The sequence below is a fragment of the Phaseolus vulgaris genome, chromosome 11 (genome assembly GCF_051622355.1).
Source record: "Phaseolus vulgaris cultivar YP4 chromosome 11, ASM5162235v1, whole genome shotgun sequence".
NCBI lineage: Eukaryota > Viridiplantae > Streptophyta > Magnoliopsida > Fabales > Fabaceae > Phaseolus > Phaseolus vulgaris.
The window spans coordinates 44,869,035-44,892,015 of record NC_143508.1 but is presented as its reverse complement, the minus strand read 5'-3'; the positions used below and the strand labels follow the sequence as shown (position 1 = coordinate 44,892,015).

Genomic DNA, 22,981 nt, shown 5'->3' with positions numbered 1-22,981 from the left:
AATCTTATCTCTAAGGAAAGCATGAAATAATAACAGAACAACCACCTGCCAGCAGGGCACCATCTTAGGTGCCAACAATAGGGAGATATTCTGCTTACGTGGGCACCCTACTTATGGTGCAACGTTATCCTTTACCATACATGCAACTTAATCACTATGTGCCCTAGAACACACATACTTATGTTAAAAGAAACATTGACTTGACCTAGGCACCATATGTACTATACATACCCCTAGGTTCAAAAAATACCCTTTACTAGTAGCCTTATACTAATGTACAAAAGGGTTATTTAATTATGCCCCAATGGGCTTACCAATAAAACGAGGCCAAACTCATGACCCACACCCTGAACCCAATAGCCGAGCTGACCTACTCATCCCGTGCACCAAGCTCCAATTACTGAGCACCGAACACTCTGTCCAATACAAAAATAAATATAGAAAAAGTGTTTTATGTAAAATAAAAGGGTATATAATTACATTAAATATTCATTAAAAGGAATTTAATGATTATCTATATCTTTTTAATGATTACACTACGAAATTTTTACACTTCTACTAAAAAATAATTATTAGTATTATTTGTAAAATAATTAGTAGTATAATTTTAAAATATTTATCATAAGAGCAAAAACTTAGACATGATATTATAATGATTATTTTTAATCTCGTTTATAGTGTAATTTCCACAATATACAACATAAATTATACTTATTCCACAATATAATTTTAATCTGGTTAATGCATATTTTAAAATAAATATAGTATGAGTTACTGGCCTTTTGGGAAAATTCTCATGAATTTTGAATCATCTCTTAAAACAAATTTGTTTGACATGCAAAATAGTTGTAATAGCCTTTTGCAACATATCCTATTTTCGCACATTTTATTGGCGTTATGGTTAAGAAAGTAATTGATATTTTTTTGTTAAAAAAAAGCAAACAATTGAAAGAAAAAAAAACAGAAACAACAACTGATAAAAAATAAATAACAAAAAGAAACAAAGTCATTTTATTTTTATCAATTAATAGTTAGTAAAAAAATATTAAATATATACACGGCACCACCACATTTCCCAACACAATCTTCTTCTTCTTCCTCATTTAACTCCCCTCCATTGTTTCTGTCACATTCCAATTCTCTCTTACTACCCATAACGCTTTTTTTCTATTTCACTTTCTTTCCCTGCTACCCTTTTTTCTCCTCTTGTTTTTTTGATCCATTGGGTTCTTTATTGGCACTTTTTTCTTTTGTTGTAAAGGTACTTCTTTTCTTATCCATTGGTTTTTTGCTGCCCTTGTTGTTATATGTGATAATGTGAATTTCAGTTTTTCTTGGGGATTTTGGGCTCAAAATTGGATTCTTTCGGATAGGTATTGGCTTTTGTGTCTTTGATGTTTGCATGCTTTGGATTTTCATCTGGGGTAGTGCTTTTAAGGTTCCTTTCAATGTGCTCTGAAATTGAGGATTGAATCTGCATTATTTTTCTTTCTTTTCAATTTAGTGTAATGGGATGGGAAACCTGGAATTGATAATGGATAATCGTGGAATAAACCAAATTTACGTTGGGGTTTTTCTTTCTTAAATATATATTTTTTTTCATTTTCTTGAGGGAGATCAAGAGATTATTGTTGACTACAAAATGAGGGACTCTCTTTCAAGTTGTTGGCAAAGGATCTATGAGCACATGAATTTGATTTGTAGTTTACCATGATGAAATGTTGTTATTTAATTTGTAATGGATGAGGATATATGGAACTTTAGCATAGTTTTCAATCATGAAATGATAATTTCTTGAGCAATTTTATTTGATTTTGGGGAACCTTTGGTTTTTGGGTGTGAATAGATACATGGCATGTGATTTGTGATCCTCAGTTATTACTTCAAATTCATAATTTATAGGTTAAAAGAAAATATTTAAGGTGCCTGCTAATGATAAATAGCTTTTGTGGCATGTTCATTGGGGTAAATTATCATGTTTGTTTTAGTTTTAGTTGTCATTTGGATCTCTGATCTGACTTGATATACTTCTGGATATGGTTTCTTTAACAAAATTACTGCTTTCTAACGCTTTTCAAATATTTTAATAGATTGTATATTCTGGAAGAAATTCCATGGAATCTAAATACTTCGACACCATTGGGGAAGTCTCCCTAAAGCAAAAATCAAAATCGATTTCAGCAGAGCCAACAATCTCTACTAGTGAAAATGATTGCTTTGATTGCAATATTTGTTTGGAATCAGCACATGACCCTGTGGTTACACTCTGTGGTCACCTTTACTGTTGGCCATGCATATACAAGTGGCTTGATGTTCAAAACTCCTCTGTTGAACCAGACCATCAGAAGACATGCCCAGTTTGCAAATCTCAGATCTCTCACACCTCTGTAGTCCCCCTCTATGGCCGTGGAACATCAAATCCAGAATCAAAAGCCAAAAAACTCCAGATGAGTCTAGGAATACCTCACAGGCCACCTCCTTACAGCCTGAATGACATGTTAACTTCTGCTCGTGCACCAGCACAATCTGGCCAGCAACTTCGTTCAAGTTATTTCCAGTCACAGGCAAGACCAATTCATTATCAGCAGTACTTCCCTGACCTCTATGGAAGCTATGGCACCAATGGGTTGCCTTATCTTGGAGGTGCTGCTATGACTAGCTTCTTTAATCCTATGATTGGTATGTTTGGGGAGATGGTCTTGACAAGAATTTTTGGGGTCTCAGATGCAAACTTGTTTTCATACCCTCATAATGGAAATGGAAGTCCTAGAATGAGAAGGCAAGAAATGCAGATTGACAGGTCTCTGAACAGACTATCCATCTTTCTCCTATGTTGTATCATTTTGTGTCTTCTCTTATTTTGAAGACATTTTACTGCACAGACTGTACTATAGGTTGTTCCATCATGTGGATAGTAGATTTTAGAATATATTGTGATTATGATATCGATCTTGTTATTTTATGATCAAGTATGACATGCATATGTAACTAGATGGAAGTTTATGTTCCTGCTCTGAAGCCAAATGACCTACAAGCCAGATGGAGCAGTTAGTAAGAGGTATGGTGAAGAAGAATTCTTTGAGTCAAGAGGCTTCAAACGTGACCATGAAAATATGTTCTCTCCCCTCCCTCCTTTATGTTGAATCAATTTGTATTGGAACTTGTTTATTCTTAACTACTAATGTGGTTTTGATTTTGATGTGTTAAATCAAAGTATTGATGTAACTCCGAAATATTCATTTGCTATAAAAAAGGCTATGAGGTTTGTCAACCTGTTATTGCCATTGGGATGTTGGTCATAAACTACTTTAACCACTCTTCTTCATTGCAATAAGACTACTGTTATTGTGTAAAAATAATATATTTGAAAGTTTGCCACTAAATTTCTTGAAATAGGTTTAAAATTACAGTTTTGATAACATTTTAATTAAAAATTTGCAGGAACAAATGAATTCTAGAGAGGTTGAATACAAGACTTCTTTTTTAGAATTTTAGACTGTCTAGTGGAGATTGTCTAAGGAATAAGAATAACATGCAGTGAGGTCGTCTAACAAATAAGAATAACATGCAGGATTATATTGGTGCATCCTAAAACACTTTAGTTACTAAAGAGTTCAAAAAATTAAAAAATAATACACAAATAACTTCTGACTATCCTAATAACTCAAAGTATTTTTAACCACTACTTAATTACAAATAACAATGAATAAGGTAAACCAAAGAAATAACTAGAAGATATGCAATAAAAGCTTCCTTAAAAGGTTGTCACTTTTCAAAGTGAAGAATATTACAAGGTTTCTTTCCTTGACTATTCAAAATGTGTGTGAAAAAATAGGGTTGAGTTGTGTTTTAGGAAATTATAAAAACTTGTTGCAAAGCTTGGTCTGATGAACACAAATATATGAATATTACTCTTGACATATGCATTGTTAAATAGTTTCCTTAAGAGATTGTGTATGATGAGGAATGTCAAACAAAACTTCAAGTGTGACATACGAAAAGTTTAAATGCGCTTTTCAAAAAACTTGTTTTTCATGAAACACTCTTTCTTATATTAGTTCCAGATAAATAACATGCAATATAAAAGGATAAAAAATAAAAAAGATTTATAAAGTATTTTTATATTGATTCTTCTGATAACTCAAACTATGTCAGTTCTTGATCAACACGAACAAGGTTCTACTGTGGCAAACTAATGTTGGAAGATACAAAGCAAGTATTATTTGGACCACATTTATGGCTAAATACAAGTATTATTTGGAATGCAGTCCTTCCTAGCTAAGACAAAGTATTGTTTGGAATGCAACCACTCTTGGTTAAATTTGAGTATTGTTTGGAACATAACCACTCTTGACTGAACCCAAATATTGTTTGGAATGCAACCACTCCTAACTAATCCTAAGTATTCTCTGGACAATAATTACTTCTGACTAAAACCAAAATATTTACAAAGAAAGTGATTTAATAGATCATAGGACTACTCACTAAAAGAAGGTAACATTTCAAAATGGATACAAGGGTTATGAATTCTTCTAAATAGATACGAATATGAAGAATGTTATTTCTTACAACAACAAGACTAAGGATTGCTTAGAATTACAAGAGTTTTCTCTCGTTCTTGTTGCAAGACTTTCGTCAACCTTCATTCTTCATAGGGATATTCTTTATATAGATCTTGAGAAGAAAATAGTCGTTGCAAATCTTTTGGAGTCGATGTGAGGGTCTACTTCTACTACTACTACTTCTTGCATCTGACAATGCTTAAATCTTTAAGAAACATTAAATGCTCTTGACTAAGCATTACATGTGTGGCTACTTTGGCAACACCTTTGGAACACGATAGAGCTTCACAGGCCTAGCAAATAGCTTCCTTCCACTTTTTGAGCAAAGCACGGGGCCTGATACAGTTGGTTGACTTTGCATAATTGACATCTGGCCTTCTCTAGAAAAGTTTTTTGCATGGAGTAACTTTCAACATGTTCTTCAAGAGATGTTTTATGTTGACAAAACGTTGTGAGATCCTCTTGAGAGAATGAAGAAACGATTATTATTTACAAGCATAAAATAAACATTTATTAATTTGACATGTACATGAAATGCTTAAAGCTTGCAACTATAAGATGAAGTATACTTATAGTTTATCTAAACAAAAGCTTAAAGTATATGTGTTTGTTTTTGTTCAAACAAAAATTTATATGACAAAAAGAATGAATAAAGCGCTTATGTTTGTTAGAAACAAATAACGTTTGCATCTTTTTAGCCACATGACTTGCATCCATTTGGGTAAACCGAACACTTGTACTTGACATGATCTTATGTTTAAAAGAATTATGTTTTAACACTTTGTTTAAGCTCAAAATTAAAAATAATTAAAGGGTCTCTTGAACTTTAATCTAACAATGTCTCCCTTTTTATGGTGCTTAAAACAATAAAGTTTAAACATATATTTTCCAAAACAATTTCATCATATCAATTTTACAAGAAAAGTGGTAATGAATAATAAAGTAGAAGAAATAAAGGGATTTAAAGATTTCTTCTTAGAAGCTCCACCTCCAAACATTGATTGCTAATCTCTATGGAATCTTTCGGTAAACTCCCCCTTAACTTAAGCTTATCTTCCTTCTCTATTTTCTTATATCTACTCTCCCTTTCTCATCAATAAAGGGTTGCAACCTTTTCTATCTCTTCGCTCCCCCTTAAAACTTTATCTTTCCAATATCCTTAAATTTTAGGTATAATTACCTTTTTGATCCTTACATTAACTGTCAATAGTCAATTTGTTTTAGTGGTTTTTTAAAAATCATTTTTGTCCTAAGTCTTTTTTAAAAGTATGCAATTTGGTCCATTCTGTTAAATTGACATGAACGACATTAACCTGTGATTATGTGGCACATAGAATGGTAGTTTTATTTATACATGTCTCCACGTGTCTAACACCCTTCTCTTTCCTCACTCCATTCTCCCCCATTAGAACCTTAGTCCTTCTCAATCTTGTTCCTTTGAGTCTTTCCTATTGTTCAATGACTACCTCCCTGAGCTCTTCGAACTTGAAGTAATAATGCCTCAATGATGATATCGAAGGTTTGGAGTCAAATTCAAAAAAGGGAAATTGAATTTCATTGGGATCCTCGTTGGAGGAAGGTGTTGCAATCGTTGCACTTAAAGTTGAATTCCACACCAAAACCAAAACACACTCACTTTGAAACTAAACTATTTTAACCTAAACTTCTCAATTTCTTCGTCTAATCCCCAAATCCTCATTATCAATTTTGTAACATTTTTATTTTAATCTTTCTCTTTACAAAACTTTATTCACTTTAATTTACATATTTTAAAAAAATAAAATAAATAATTTTTTCATAAATTTACGACCTCGACCTAATCTCCGGTTGACTAAGCTCGACCTAGGCCCAGGTCGATTCAGCTTGACCTAGGCCCAGGTCGATTCAGCTTGACCTAGGCCCAGGCTGACTCAACTCAACCTTGGCTCAGGACAACTCAGCTTGACCTAGGCCCAAACCGCCTCGACACGACTTGGGCCCGATTCCACATGAATCGATCTTTGCCAAGGTCTATGTGGCTCGACCTAGACCATAACAGACTTGGCTCGATAGGGGCCTGAGCCGACTCAGCTCGACCTCGACCTGAGAAAACTTGGTTTGACTTTGACTCAATACAACTTGGACCCAGACCGAGTCGGCTTGACCTGGACCTAGCATGACTAAGTTGGACTTGGGCCATATTCGACTAGGCTCGAACTTGGCCTGGACGAACTTAGCTCGATATGGGCCCGAGCAAACTCAACTCGATTTGGCCCGGGCGAATCGGGGCCCGGGTTGACTCGAATCCACCTAATCTGGACCTGGGTCGACTTGGTTGGACATGGAGCTGGGGCGACTGGGCTAGGCCCGGGTCGATTTGGGTTGACCTGGGCTTAAGCCAAGTAGGCTTGACCTCAGCACGCGTTGACTCGACTACACTTGAGTCGGCTCAACTCAGCTCGACTTAGGCATGGGTCGACTCATCTCTACTTGTGTTCGACCGACTTTGCTCGACCTAAGTCTCGACCTAGGTCCAGGCCGACTCTGCTCGACTTAGGTTCAGGCCGACTCACTCGACCTAGGTCCAGGCCGACTCGGATCGACCTGGGCTCGGGTCGACTCGACTCAATCTGGGCTCAGGATTACTCAGCTTGACCTTAACATGTGTATGAAAATGTTGTTTACTTTGTACCTTTCGTAAGGAACTCACCACTCTTCCTTACCGTTTTAATTGAGTCCATATTAAAAAAATTCGTTTTAATGATTTCCTAAATATGTTTTATTTTGTTGTAAGTACTCTACCATTTTGATTTGGTCATCAATGGAATGAAAAATGACGTGGACATTACTTTTCTTTTCTCATTTTAAACTTGTCAATCAACTTGTTCCTTTCTTCTCCAATTTTATAACTTATTGATCAACTCGCTTTAAGAGAGGCTAAAAACGAGCCAACGAATGAGTTAAAAGAGACTGATTGTTAAAATCATGATCTTGAACCATGGGATAACTTTCTCCTTTCCCCCCTTCAAATTCGAGCTAACTTTCTTCTTTAGGGTTTGATGATATTTTGATAGACTTTAACTGCACAGACTCAATACAACAATTAGTACTACACAAACAATTATATCTTCTGGTCAGATAGCATAAACAAAATACATCGTATCTAAACCAATTACTAAAATTAATAAAACAATAAAATTTAACCTACTTTACTGTGCACTTGTTCCTTTGTGTTTGACCCTTTTTTAACAATTGATGACTTTTTTTATGTTTGTTTATATATAGGCATGCAAAAAAGAAAAATTTATAGATCTAATAGTTTCCTACCAATTTGTTCTTCTCAAGGTTATCTTGCTTTCGTCAAGTTGCTTTAGATCTTGGAATATATACTTATTTGTATATATTTCGTCAACTTGCTTTCATCCATGATTTTGGCAAGCATCCACGGATGATGATCAATCTTATTTGTAACGTTTTCTTGTTTAACACACTTACAATAAGAATTATGAACTCTTTTGTTATTCACATTTTCATAGATCCTTTCTTGTTAGTTAGGGATGATTTTCCTTTTGTCTTTACACCTAACACTAGGGTTTCTAGACTTACTACAATGATGACAAACAACTTTAACATGCATATGAAAATGCTTTTTACTTTGTATCTTTGGTAAGGAACTTACCACTCTTCCTTACCATTTTTCCATTTTCATTTTCCATTTGCACCTTCATATATTGTCTTTTTCCATTCCATTTCTTGTATTTTTTTTTTTTTGTGTAATCTTGCTAAGCCTCCACCATAATAACCTCACCACCTCCTATAGCTATCAAGATACATCCTAAAACATAAATACGTATTCGACAATCATCTTCACTTAACCATCCTTACCAAAAGCACCAAAGAAACTATCCAAGAATACCTTTAATCGCCACTGCCCTACCATTCAACCAAACCTCCTTTCTACCTTCAAATCACCTTCATTTTTCACCCAACCTAGATACGTTTCCTCCCCAACCAAAAAGAAAGCCAAAAAGACCTAAAGTACCAACCAAAACTCACATTCTTGAAAGCTTGGTCTCCTTTCTTGTATGTTGTGATCTTTTAGAGATTTTAGAATGCACTTTCAATGGCATCTTGGGACTCATTTGAGACCCTCATCAGCTAATGAAATCAAATTTCCATCAGCATTTAGCATAAAAAAGCCACAATTTCAAATTCTAAAAAAAAAAAGACTTAATTAACTTTTAAATACCTTATAAATTTTTATATTTTTAATTGAGTCCATATTAAAAATTTCAGTTTAATGAGTTCCTATATACTTTTTTACTTTGTTCTAAGAACTCAACCATTTTGATTTGGTCATCAATGGGATGACAAATGACGTGGGCATTACTTTTCTTTTTTCGTTTTCAACTTGTCGATCAACTTGTTCTTTTCTTTTCTAATTTTATAACTTATTGATCAACTCGCTTTTAGAGAGATTAAAAACAAGTTAACCAATGAGTTATAAGAGACTGAAGAGAGAATGAGTGAATTAATAAAAAATTGGAGATATGTAGATGAAAATAATAATTATGTCATCCGTTCACAACAAAATTCAAATCGAAAGTTCTTAAAAAAATAAAAAATATTTTAAATATTTTCAATAGAATAAAATTTTTGATAAAAAATAAGTAAAAAATACCTAAATTTAAAAATTTGTAATTTACTTGAAAATTGAATAAAGAAAACAAAATATAAAGATAGTATTTATTTGTTGTGCTGCTTGGTACTCTTTTGTCTGTATTGAAAAATAAAACTCAATCATTTGGACACTAGTCTACGAGCTATCCTCATCCATACAACACAGCCCTACACTTCACTCCTCTTCTCTCAACCCATATCTCAGCTTCCCTTCCACCATGGCCACACTCTTCGACTCTCTCGCCGTCGTTCGCCTCCCTTCCGCCGCCATCTCCCCCGTCGCCGCTCGCCCCACCTCCGCCAAGCTCCCGCAGTGCATCGGCCTCAGACTCAGACCAACCGCCGCGCGATTCGTGGCAGCCTCGGCTCCCAGAATCGCTACGCACGCCGTGCGCGTTGTGTGCAAGGCTCAGGATACCGCCGTCGATGGTCAGTTTTTCTTCTTCTTTCGTTTGCTTCAGTAAATATTTTTTAATTTTGAAATCGTAATTTAAAAACATATACGTTCCTTTCTAACAGCGAATAGATGCATGCTATTTTCTTAAAAAAATAAGAATAAAATGAAATTGATCTATTTTCAGACATTGAAACTGAAAGAACTTTAACGGTTTTTTCGCAGTGGCTCATGTGTTCGCTGTAATATATAAAATAACATAAAAAAAATGTGGGATTTTGTTGCTTAATCGTTGGAATTTTGATGTCGAAATTAAAATCCAAGAATAATTTTTCTAGAGTTAAAATTGTTTTCTTATTCAGAATTTAAAATCGGTTGTGGAATTGAAAAATAATCTTGTAAAGAAGTCAGAAAATTTTACGAATGAACTCATGCATAAGATAATTTTAGACTTTGAGATGATTTTAGACTTGGGGTTTGAACTAACACCATCCGAGAACTTGACGTAGAAAGTAGTTTTGAAAGTTTACTAATGGTTGAAATATAATAACTATTTTTCGTTTAATTTTCATTGGAGTAATCGATCTGAACTTTCAGTCTTTTTGGGAATTTTCATTGCAGTAATCGATCTGAACTTTCAGTCTTTTTGGAAATTTTCCTTTGCATTGATTGAAGAAACCTAATATTTGCTTTTGTTTATGTATGTTTTTTTAATTATTAATCAAATAAGTATCAAATACAAGTACAGAAAAAAAAATAAAAATTTATAAAATCGATTTATAAGAGGAACTTTTAAATTTATATTATTATATTATTATAAATAATCGATAAGATATAATAACAGAATTAAACTCTGTCCTATGATTTCATAACTAGTTTCAAGCCCAGTCAACGAGAGAGTTGTATTATGCCCTCGTTAACCAACCTAAAACTTGTCAATTCCCGAGCATGGATCACATGGCTGGTTAATCAACAAATATAAGCTTAGATAGTTTTGTTTCGACTTGTGTTTTCTATTGGTCTGTCTGTGGATTTTTTTTATCTGGTTTTCATGTTCTCCATTTCAGCACAGTATCACTACAATGCAATCAAATTCTTATGGATACAATACAACCTGTTTCTGTCCACTCCAAGAGAAATTTTTGCATATTTGAGAAAATAGCAATTGAAAGTTTTGCCTGGTTGATAGAAATACTAATTGGAATGAAATAATTTCTGTTATTGTAAATTACAGTGGCTCCTATAACTGATGCAAATTGGCAATCCCTTGTCCTTGAATCTGATTCTGCTGTTCTGGTTGAATTCTGGGCTCCATGGTGTGGTCCCTGCCGAATGATTCACCCTATAATTGATGAGCTTGCAAAGCAATATGCTGGAAAGCTCAAATGTTACAAACTCAACACTGATGAGAGCCCTTCAACTGCAACTCGGTATGGAATTCGAAGCATTCCCACTGTTATGATCTTCAAGAATGGCGAGAAGAAAGATACAGTTATTGGTGCTGTGCCCAAGTCAACGTTGACCACAAGCATAGAAAATTTCGTTTGAGGTGGTAAGTATTGGAAGCCATTGCTAGAACTACAGCAGTTTTTTTCCCATAAGCTCCTTGTTCTTAGCCTCTTGTCCCAAGTTTCGACAATTTGTTTACTCAAATACTCATTTACGCTCCTGTACAGTTATTGGATGCAACCTTATTTTCTGTGTTTTAGATTATTCGAGTTACACCAATATGCTTAGTAAATTTGCCATTGAATCATGGCACGTTTTAAATTGAATTTTCATTAGATAATTTATATTAAAATTGTTATATCCATGATCAACAAAACTCAAATGTAGTTAATTAGGTTTTTGTTGTTGTTATTCTTTAAGCATAATTAGAATTTCACCTTGATATACCAAAAATGTTCAAGGAAAAGAAAGAATAGGGTAAATCCCTTATGTATATTGAACACATAGGGTATGTTTATATAGGAAAAGAACATATGGGCTAAGCCCATTACATAAATATGAAATATCTCACAATATCTACAATATCTCATAATATCTAATAATATCTAATAATATCTAACACTTCCCCTCAAGCTGGTGCATATAGATTGTATGTACCTCAGCTTGTTATAAATGTAATAAATCCTATGCCCCCATGGTGAACACCAAATGTTTTTACTGAAAAGGAGTGTGGTTCTCCCGAGGTGGATAGAGTGGTATTCCTATAAATTCGAGCTTCCTGAGGTGGAAATAGTGGAGATTCAGGGGGATCCACCCGCACAAGATTCTCTAATGCTAAAGTCAGTAAGAAAAAAAGAGATTATAAGTATATAAATGAGTATGTGAATTGAGTATATGATTAATATGTATTTATAGATGAATTGGGATGGATTTAAAATCCTTTTCTCGACAAGCGGACTAAGTCAATTGTAGTACATTTGAAGGTTATCGTATCCACAAAGAATTAATGTTTATCATAATAGATATATCTTTCAAGATGAAGTGATGCGAAAATAAGGATTGATTTCATATATTTTATAAATAACTAACTATAATAAAACTACTATAATATTTAGATCGAGAGGTGAAACTTTGACAAAAACTGAAATAAAGGAATAACAATATAGCACAAATATTGGGATTGAAAGAGCTTTGTGAATCTCCCTTGTTATTATTATTTATAAATGCTATGTTTATTCGAACTCCCCATTCCATATGGCCAAACCAAGTCGATTCCTCGCACGAGGTTATCTAGAACCATAAACTATCACAATCAATTCCTTGCATTGTTATAAATTATTTTTGCATTAAAATGGAATAGTTCACCATAGTCTCAACTCTGCACTTTGCGACCATTGAGAATTATGACTGGTTGGTTAGGGTTCAGATACACAAACTCGCCTTATTCATTCTCTAAGGACAATCAATGAATGTTCCTCATCATTGGGAATTAAGCATACTACCAAACCCAGAGAATTTGAATTTCAATATAAAAACAAGTATTCATAAACAACAATAACTTTAGAAATATCACATTGCTTTTCAATCTCAACAGGGTAAGTTTAATAACTCATAATAACATCTTACAATGAATACTCAATATGAGAAGCTAAAGAACAACAAATGGATCCTTTGAATGTTGTTGGCGAACTTAGACTCTTGATCCCTTCCTCCATAGTCTTGGCTAGACTTTTGCCTTGAGGCTTTCTTATTATATCTATCTTATACCTCTTAGTGCCTCTCTTACTCTTAATGATTCTACCTCTCGATGGTTTTGAATGAGACACTAAGGTATATGTTTTTATAGAATTTTAGAAAGCAGCTTCAATAGATTCAACATATTGGATCTTTCGCTCAGCACAAGCCAATATGCTTAGCGGATTGAATTTCTTCATGCTGAGGTAATCTTTGGGCTTCAAGCTTCTTTTTGGGCTCCATCAAATTCCGAGATTCTTAGTTTTGTAGGGATTCGTTTCAAGCCATGTCTAGTGAAATCCTTCCTTAATCATGAAGTCTTCACAGGCTTGGTATTGGCTTCAAGCCAAGCCTATGCGAATTTGAAAACTTTTTTACTTAGCAAGTAGATCAAGTCAACTATAGTACAACTGAAGGTTGTTGTATCCACATGGAATTAATGATATCAAAGTATAATTGTTTTTTAAGATGAAGTGATATGTGATTTGGAGATGATTTGCATGTAGTATTTATAAATAGAAACTATAAATAATAATAATAATAATAATAATAATAATAATAATAATAATAATAATAATAATATTACTAAATATTTAGATCGAGATGTGAAGTGTTAGACAAATCAATGAAGCAAGGAAGTAACAATATAGCACAGATGTTGGGAATGAAATAACTTTGTGAATTTCCTTTATTTCTTGTTGTTTATAAATACGATGTATTATTCAAAAATCCTTATTCCTATTTTGATCAAACCAAGTTGATTCCTTTCACAAGGTTATCTAGAGCAATAAGTCATTGTTATGACTTATCTCTGCATTAGGATGGAACAATTTACCATAGTCTTATGGTTGCTAAATACGGTCCAAAAATATGAAATCGCCTTCCAACCTGATTCATGCCCTATGGAAAATCAATGTAGTTCCTCACCATTGAGCATTAAGTATACTACCAGACTCAAGAAATTTGAATATGAAAGAGAAACATGCATCCATAAATAACAATAACCTCAAAATATGAAATATTCTCTAGATTGTCTTCATTTCTTTTGAGGTATTGGCCTTGTAGCCTGATTGATTATGAAGTTCTAGACTGTTCGAGTCTAATCCAACAGAATCTCTGTATATAAACCTCTTTCCAAATCTCATTTGATCCTTTTAACCTTTGTGTTTCTTTATCTATTGAAATATCTCTATACTTATTGATACTTCTTGATGCCTCTCAATGCTTTGAATGTTACCCCAAATGTCCCTATTTATAGATTTTATAAATTGGATTCATAGGGATTCAAGAAATATGTATTGATACCTCTTGTGATTTGGGCTTTCTTCATGGTTAAGGACTCTCATTCACGCAACCCTTTGATTTTCGCTCAACCTTTTGGTCTTTGGAATCCGGTGATTGTATTGGCTTCAATTCGCTCCGCTTATTCAAATGTGGTTAACATTTTGATTATTTTCAATCTGCTGAGCCATTCTTCATACGTCGGACAAATTGGCTTTATCCTTGTTTGCTTACTTTTCTGCACAAATATTTTATTTTTCTTCTTTTATTCATCTTCTTCATGTGTGGTTGTGGTTGGAGTGTTTTGACATTCTTCTTACTGATATTTGTACACATTTTTCCTGAATTACATGCCTTTTTACCCATGAAATTTACTACAATTAGGCGTTTATCACCAAGTCCAAGCAAATTTGGGTTTCCTTAACCTTGAAGAAACCTTTTTTGTTCCAAGCCAAGCCCAAGCCAATTGGGTTTTCTTCATCATGAAGGAATCTTTTGGCTCAACCCCTTTGGATTTGCTTATCCATCTAAATCCCCAAAATTATTTAAATCTTCTGACCTTAATCTGTTGAACGTATGACAGAAGTCCTCAATGCTTGAATGGTTTCTTGGAGTTAACTATCTGGACTCAATCTGCTTAACCATTCTGCATGCGTTGGGTGGATTGACCTTTCCTGATCTTCCTTTATTTGTTGTTTTTGTACCCTTTCTCTAAGATTTTTGCAATTTCTTCTTCTTTTTCTTCTTCTCTTTTTCTCTTAGTCCAACTTGCTTTGTGGGGGCTTTGACATGCTTTTCTACTCATTCTTCCAAACATTTTATGCAAATGCATGACTAATGCACTTTGAATTTTACAACATTTTGACCCTTATCAATAGACATTTTTTTAGCTTGGAATGAGGTATTCAAAATATATTTGAAATATATAGGCGATATGAATTAGATTGGATTGGACTAGATTTTATATTATTGTGCATATCTTATTTACAAGTAGATAAAATAACTAGAATAAATTATAAAGGAATAAAAAGTATCACTGCTTTGACAACATAAGAAAAAATAAAAACAAATGTGATTGTGTTATATGTACACAATGGCATAAATATTATATAACCCTTAAGATTTACCTCTCATATTTGAATGACATTGTTGGCAAACTTCTCATGAGATTATGTTTTAGTAGCTTAAATATTAACCTCAAGCTAGCGTGGCCATACTTCGTGTGCCATAGTCAATTATTTTCTCTTTCAGACATGAGGCAAGAGACCCTTTGATATGATAACTCATCCATATCAATTTTATAAAGGTTTCCCGTTTACTAACATATCATAATTTGGTTCCATCGTCTTGATAGACTGTGCATTACTATTTATAAAAAACAACATTGTTCCCTCTGTCACATAATTGACTAATGATCAATAGATTGTGTTTAAGACATTTTACTAATAAGAAATTACTAATACCACCACCAATCACTTGGTCGTGTTGATTTCTTCAAAGATGAACTTTTCCTCTTTCTTCAATTTTAGGTCTTGGAATATATTCCATTTCTCCCGTCAGTTGTTTTAAGATCACACATATTTTCACAGGTTTCACTTGCTTTAGAAGTTGATTTGACAGTTATAGTGACAACTCATTGAAGATCACATTGGACACGAACTTAACCAAGTGGTTAAATAAGTGTGAAGATTCTTTTCAAAGAGAAAAGGGAAAAATACACACACACACTAGTAGATTATATGTAATAGAATGAAAAAGATAACACAATTAAAAGACAATGAACAAAGGAGATTAACGACACTACAATTAGAAGAGAGAAAGGAACTTAGATTGATGAAGATGATTTGGTGAAGATGATTTGGTGAAGATGAATCATGGAGGAATTCACGCCACTTGGAGTAGGATTCCAATATAAGTGAAGGAGTAGTCACCACTTGAAAGCATCCAAGATAAGACTCAGACGAAATATGAACACTCAGGTTCTCACTCAAGCGAAGTAACTTTACTAAATTCAATGTGGAATACAAGAGGTGGTGGCCACTTATTTATAGTGATAGGTTCCATATGATTAGGAGAAGGAAGGAAATTTGAAATTCAAACTAATCCAACTTAGCTCCTAAAAACGATACATTAATTGTGGATCTAGAAGTGGTCACACTTTACACATTTAAGCATGTGTTAATGTGGGAAGTGTGACTACGTGTGCACCTGTAGCTATGGTTTCTAGAAGCCTGTGCTAGGTTATTCTTGTTGGGCCAATGTGAGGCCAATTTATTACAATTAAACTTTGTCTTACAAAAAGACTAAAAGAAAGAACAACTGGTATCCTGCCCATGTTATGGTGCTCTGCTCCTGATGATCCTCTGAGGAATGGTGGAGCCTTTTGACTTAGCCTTGAATCCTGTTTCTTGGTCCTGGTCATCCTTTTTAAGGTTGGGCTAGCTTAGATGGTGGTGATCCATTCATGGTTACATCACCTTTCTCCCGTCATGTGACATGAGCAACCATTGTCCAGGTACTATGACAAGGTTTTCTTGTTGGCACTAAGGACATCTGCAAGAGGTACTAGTTTCTCTTTAGGTACCCATTCAATTCTAGGTCCTTTCTTGTTAGTTTTCTTAAGTCCACCCTTAGATGGACCACTAGATGATACAAATTGATGACTATTTTACGACAAGTGTATCGTGTCAGAAGCAATAATTTGTCCCTAAGGACGAATATCGAACCCACAAGGAACAGTTGAATTCTTAAGTAAAATATTCACTAAATAGAAAACAATAAGTAAAAATTTGTTAGATGTGTGTTGTATGTGAGATTGCTAGAATGTAAATAAAGCAAAGTAAAAAGTTGTTGATTCAATTGGGAAAATTGGGATTGAGATTCGTCCTTCCTACTCTTTTGTATTTTGAAAAACATAATAATATTCTATCATTCATAAATATGGATGCTCATATAAAATTCATTTATATCGATTCATCGCATATAAAATTATTAAGATAGTCTCTTAATATTGATTCTTCGCACATTTATAAAAACTCCTTATCATTACAAGAATATGTTGATAGCAATTATTTTTTCAAATTTATTCCTAGTATTCATATATGTTAAGCATTATCATTTAGGTCAGATGTTTAAAAGTGTTTTTCAGTCAAATCTAAGGATCAAAATCATAATAAAACAAGCATTAAGAATAAAATGACAATACCAATCATCAATCAAGAACAAAATATTATGTTTAAATATCACCTTAATACATAAGAGTTTTGTTGACCCTAAGTTCAAGAGGGGTTTGATTTAGACTTAGGCTAATTTTCGCAAATATCAAAATATATAATCCTGACGGAGAATTAACATATTGTTTTATGAAATAACTAGGTAAAATTTTCTTAACAGAGACTATTATAAGAAAAAAAAAAGATTGTTTATAAAAACAACATATTAATATTTTCTCTTAAGCAAAATCAAAATGAGTTTCAAAATATTCACATAAATTTTTTTTATCAGATTTTTCTAGAAAAACTACAGATCTTGATTTCAATTCTAATTACCCAGGTTTAACAGATTAAAGCTCAAAAGAACAGATTGAAATTTTGATTCAAGTTCCAGTCAAGAAAATTTAATAGTAAGTTTTTTCTTTTAAAAGATTAATATTTTTATAACAAAACCAACCAATGAAAAAACAATTGATTGATTTGTAAAACAATAGATTAAAAACTTTCACACAGATTGCACAGTTATGTAGAACACGAAAGCAGTGAGTAAGAAAGTTTTAAAGCACTCAAAGATTTTTATTGGTTCACTCAAAGCTGAGCTACATCAAGTCCCATCTCACACTAAGATGAATTTCACTAAACCAAAAGATTTTTCAAGAATAGCTCTTAAATTGTACAAGAACTAAAAGCACATCCTGTAAAACACTATTACAACAATGTTATGCTTCAAGAAACACTATCTTAGAAGGAAATCAAAAGAACTTTACAAAGTAGAAGAAATATGAAACGAATACACCTCTCTTACAGACTTGGAAGACACAAACAGGGACCTTCTAAACTATAGCACCTTTATGAATCCTTTGACCTCAAGCTAGTGATGAAAATGACAACACAAAGAACTCGCAAAAGACTCAAAGAACTCTCAAAAAACCAAATTCACTCAAAATACTTTCAAGCTTTTAAAACCAGTAAGACTATATGTATTGAAAACAATTTTGAAAACTGCTAAGAAAACAACAGGTTCAAACAGGATAACAGGTTAATTTTTTGAAAAACACTTACACAGATTTAAAACAGATTTTGAGAAGTTAAAACTGAAAATGGAAACAAAACTAACTCAAAAACAATTTTAAGAAATAAAATCCATCAAAAAAAAATTAAAAGATTATTTCTTCTAATAATCAATTGAAAAAATGTGTTCTTAAAGCAAGAGAAATGTAACCCAATTGAAAACAATTTTAATCAATTGAAAAGCCTACAAAGTTTCTAAAATAGAATTTTTTAATCAGTTAAAAACACTTTTAATTGATTGAAAAAACTTTTAGTTAAGTAAATACAATTTAACTCTTTTGAAAAGGTTTTGTGGTTTGACTCTTCATCATGTGCTTGAGATAGAAGATAATTCAAGATACCAAACACTAGTCTAATCTACCTAGACACTTTATGAGGCACCAAGACATTCTCTTCAAGGCCCATGACATCATCAAACATATTTAGTTGGGTAGCTTGAGATATCCAACAAGTTTGAACATATTACTTCCAATTCCAAAGGGTAGAATTAGCCACTCATGTTGGTCATTACAAGTATGAAAAGCAAGAAAAGAAGATCTAGGATGTTTCTGATAGTTGCCTCCTCTAGAGTTTTCTATCACCTTCTATTCCCCCAATCATGTTTAAGCTTATGCCTTATGTCTTATATTTAACCTAGTTGGGCTTGGGCTAAGTGACTTCTCGCTTAGGCATGATTGGGTTTGCATGGGCAAGTTGGACGAGAAAAAGCCCAACTTTTCTAGAGTGATCTCGCTTGAGCGAGATCAGACTCACTTGGGCTCAACAAACTCAAGTTGATTCCATAGAATGTCAAAGAATCATCTCTATTTGGCTAGTGGAATCATATCACTTGGGCTCGTTACTCTAGAGTGCTTCTAGCTTAGGCGAGTTTGGACAAGTTGAACCATACTCAAATTTTCCCTTTTTATCTTGTCTATTCTCCTTTTGCCCTTTCATTCCATTTTCTCCTAGAATCCTGAAATTAACACAAATTTGAGAATAAATTGTTCTTATTCATATTATAATCACACAATATGTAAAAAACTTTAAATTTATAAATTAAGGATTAAATAATAATTATTTTATCAATAAATATTCATAAGTGTCTGTCTTTTAATATGAAATATTATTAAAATATGACAGTTATCACAAATGCTAAATGAAAGACAATATATGCATACAAATGCATTGTGTTTTCTTTTCTTCATATCCTATACTAGTTCTATCACGTGAACCTCGGGAATTTTTAATTAGAAGATCTAAAGGTTTACCACACATTTTAGATTGTGCTAGGACTTTCTCGAGAGAAGAGTTTTCTATTCTAAGATCTTCTAATGTTTTTTCATTTATAGATTCATCAATTCTTTTTCCTTGCTTTTCTTTAACTAGAATTAGTTCTTTATGAGTCTTTGTTATACCAGTTTTGGGTTTCTAAGGTTTGACTTAGATTCCTATTCTCAACACACAAACTATTTTTAACTTGTGAAAGTTCATAATTTTCTTTAGTTAGATTTTCTACTTTAGAGCTGATAGTCTTATATTTCTTTTAAAGGATTTTATACTCAGATATTCCAAAAATTAAATGTATATGATATTACCCATTGGATTTAGTGAGGATTATTACTGATTATGAATTTCAAATTAAGATTACCTCTGGATAAAGCCTACATCACAACACATTGCATTAATCCCTTGGATAACATGGAAGGACTTGCACCCACCCCATGAAGTTTTGGTAATGACTCAGACCATCAAGAATGAACTGACTCATATCCAGCAACAATTGGTTGCTAACCACAAGGCTTACACTACACTTTTTAATGTGATCTACTCAATGATGGAAAAAACGCACGCGGAAGCACCACATACAATCACAAATCAACTGCAGAAAATAAACAACACATGATTTAACGTGGTTCGGTCGCCAACTGCAACCTACATCCACACGGGCAACTATTAGGCTTTCATTCTATTCGGTTGCACACCAATTACAAGTACAATGATCTCTTTAAATAGAGATTATAAAAGGGACACAATGATTAAGCCCACCCACTAAACATGGTGCCTAGTTAGCCCAACCCAATTGGTCCTGACTTCATACCCAATAATCTCCCACTTGAAGCCACGGAACAATGTTCACCTACGCTTCAACTGTGTACATGGTGTCTTGTCAGCCCAACCCAATTGGTCTTTGTTGAACCTTGTGGTGTTCAAGTTTTGAAGAATCCAAATCCTTTGAAGGATGTTGAAGCCTCTGCTATGCTTGATGTTGCTATGCTGGTTTAAGCTTTGTTCTGGGGTAGTTTATATGTTGTAATCCATCATGTGATTAAATCTAAAGCATTAACATTCTCAATCTTTGTGAAAGTAAAATGTTTTCAAACTAAGTTAAAACAACCGATTGTTTTGTCGAAACAACCGATTGTTTATACTTATGTGTTTTGAGAAAAAGATTGAAAACTGTTTTGAATGGTTGAACTGTTAATGTACCAAAACAACCGATTGATTCGAGGAAACAACCGATTGTTTGTTTTGGGACCATAACAGAAAAACTGTTTTCTCTTTGATTGAGCTTTAAATGTTTTAGCTGCTTACGCTCCAGTCATTAAATGCTTTGACCAATCTTTTAATGCAATTTAAGAGTTTGTTAAGATTTGATAACAAACTACATCTTTGAATAAATTCAGAAAAACAGATTTGACAATTAAGAATCTTTGACAAAGTTTTTCCAAAGAGTTTTTTTTTAAAGTGCTGAGATTGCTAAGAGTTTGTGATTGATCAAAGTGTTGGAATAGGATTCTGCTTGTATTGATTTCAGATTATCTTCTGTAACAAGTGTAATCCTTGTACTCTGTTGAACAATTTTGTTTCTGTGTTTGCTGAGATTGGCTGTGTGTTCTTGAGGTGTTCAAGATCAGCAATCTTAGTGTTGGCCAAGGAGAGTGTGTTTCTTAAGGTGTTCAAGGTCATTCTCTTGGTTGTGGTGTAAGTGATCAAGTTGTGATTGCTTAGTGGATTTCCTCAGGGTTCTGAGAAGACTGGATGTAGCTCTGGATTTGGAGTGAACCAGTATAAACAACTGTGTACAATTTCTCTATCCCTATCTCTTTAAATTCAGTTTTTGTCAATTAATAACTGGTATAAACAACCGATTGTTTCGGTAAAACAACCGATTGTTTTGGTAAAACAACCGATTGTTTTTCCAGTATTGTGCTTTTGCTTTATGTTTTGAAAAACTGAATTCTTAATCAAGGTTTTCTTGAAGTATTTTTCATTCTAAGCTTAAAAGTTTACTAAAATCTTTCTTAAACAATTCAGCCCCCCTCTCGTTTAAGGCCATAAATTCTAAAAATTGGCATCAAGAGCTTGGTTCTTGAAAGTTATTCAAGTTGATCAAATATATTTTTTATGGCTGGAAAACTATGTTTTGAGGAAGGTGCTTCAATCTACCAACTACCTTTATTCTTTGGATTGAATTATAAGTTTTGGGGGAGCAAGAACGAAAATCTTTATTGAATCTATTGATCAAGGAATTTGGGATTCAATTGAGAATGGTCCTTACAATCTCCCACTTGAAGTCACGGAACAATGTTCACCTGCGCTTCAACTGTGTACATGTACTTCTGTAATCTGTTGACGAAACTCAATGTTCCACCTCTAGTTGCCACCAGCCTTCTTAATCATTTTGAAGACTTCGTTAAAGCTAGGAATTTGAGTTTCAACACGTCATTCACTGACCCGTTCTTTGTTCCTACCGACTCCCACTTACAGGAACTGCCAGATCCTGGAATAACCTGAGAACAAACACTCTCCATATTCAACAAGAAATTTTCTGGAGAAGTTTCAACCGCTGGAATACTGGTTCTCCTAACCCACTGTCATCTAGGAACCTCAGCTGAAGCACAACCCGTGGTCTGACTACCACAAGTACCTCTAACTGGTCTACCTGAACCTTTCCATGCTCGTTCATCCTGAATCTGAGCTGTGGCTCTAGGTTTCTCTCTTGTAAAGACAACCCTCTTATGCCCATGAGATTCTGTGAACCGGACTTTGTTTATCTTCTGAACTGGGATGGTCACTCCCTCAGACACGGTAATCTGACTATATACAACGAACCTCTCTTTCTTCCGCAAGCCATGACAAGATTTCCCTTGACGACCTTCCAATGCTAATTTTCGAACTTCACTTCATGTCCCTGTCCGTCCAACTGCCTAACAGAAATCAGACTTTTCCTCAAGCTTAGAACAACTCTGACATCCTTCAAAGTCCAAAAACCAACTGGTGTCTTCAACACTATGTCACCCATGCCCGTAACATCTATAGTTCTGTTTTCCACTAGTCTTACCTTTCCAAAGTCTCTAATAACTAGATTCTGAAATGCTTCAGAATCCATGACCCAGGAATCCACACTGCTATCCGCGCAACAGACTAAAATGTCCTCGTCCGCGAAGTCTTCTGCAATGTTGACTTATTTATCATTTAGGCATTGATTCCTGAAATGCCCCACCTCCTTACAGTTCCAACATGTTACACTTGAGCAATCCCGAGTCTTTGACTGACTCCTTCTTTTGTTCTTGCTCCCACTATCTCTGATATTTTTCTTACCTCTGATGACATATAGCGACTCACTAGATAATTCC

The 22,981-nt window shown here is 33.8% G+C and overlaps 2 protein-coding genes across 2 annotated transcripts; both read left to right on the top strand.

Moving 5' to 3' along the window:
• The first annotated feature begins 1,083 nt into the window (after positions 1-1,083).
• Positions 1,084-3,271, top strand: LOC137829670 (E3 ubiquitin-protein ligase RMA3). The gene is made up of 2 exons (XM_068636537.1): positions 1,084-1,261; positions 2,091-3,271. The coding sequence occupies exon 2, from the start codon at positions 2,115-2,117 to the stop codon at positions 2,862-2,864; it is 750 nt and encodes a 249-aa protein (XP_068492638.1). The 5' UTR covers positions 1,084-1,261; positions 2,091-2,114; the 3' UTR covers positions 2,865-3,271.
• A 6,029-nt stretch (positions 3,272-9,300) lies between these two features.
• LOC137819385 (uncharacterized) lies at positions 9,301-11,385 on the top strand. Its single transcript, XM_068623221.2, has 2 exons — positions 9,301-9,650; positions 10,850-11,385. The coding sequence occupies exons 1-2, from the start codon at positions 9,440-9,442 to the stop codon at positions 11,161-11,163; spliced, it is 525 nt and encodes a 174-aa protein (XP_068479322.1). The 5' UTR covers positions 9,301-9,439; the 3' UTR covers positions 11,164-11,385.
• Positions 11,386-22,981: the final 11,596 nt, after the last annotated feature.

Excerpts from the sequence above, each read along its gene's own strand:
- LOC137829670 (XM_068636537.1), top strand. The coding sequence starts at position 2,115 with ATGGAATCTAAATACTTCGACACCATTGGGGAAGTCTCCCTAAAGCAA.
- LOC137819385 (XM_068623221.2), top strand. The coding sequence starts at position 9,440 with ATGGCCACACTCTTCGACTCTCTCGCCGTCGTTCGCCTCCCTTCCGCC. Across the intron at positions 9,651-10,849 it reads TCAGGATACCGCCGTCGATG|TGGCTCCTATAACTGATGCA; the intron begins GTCAGTTTTTCT and ends TGTAAATTACAG.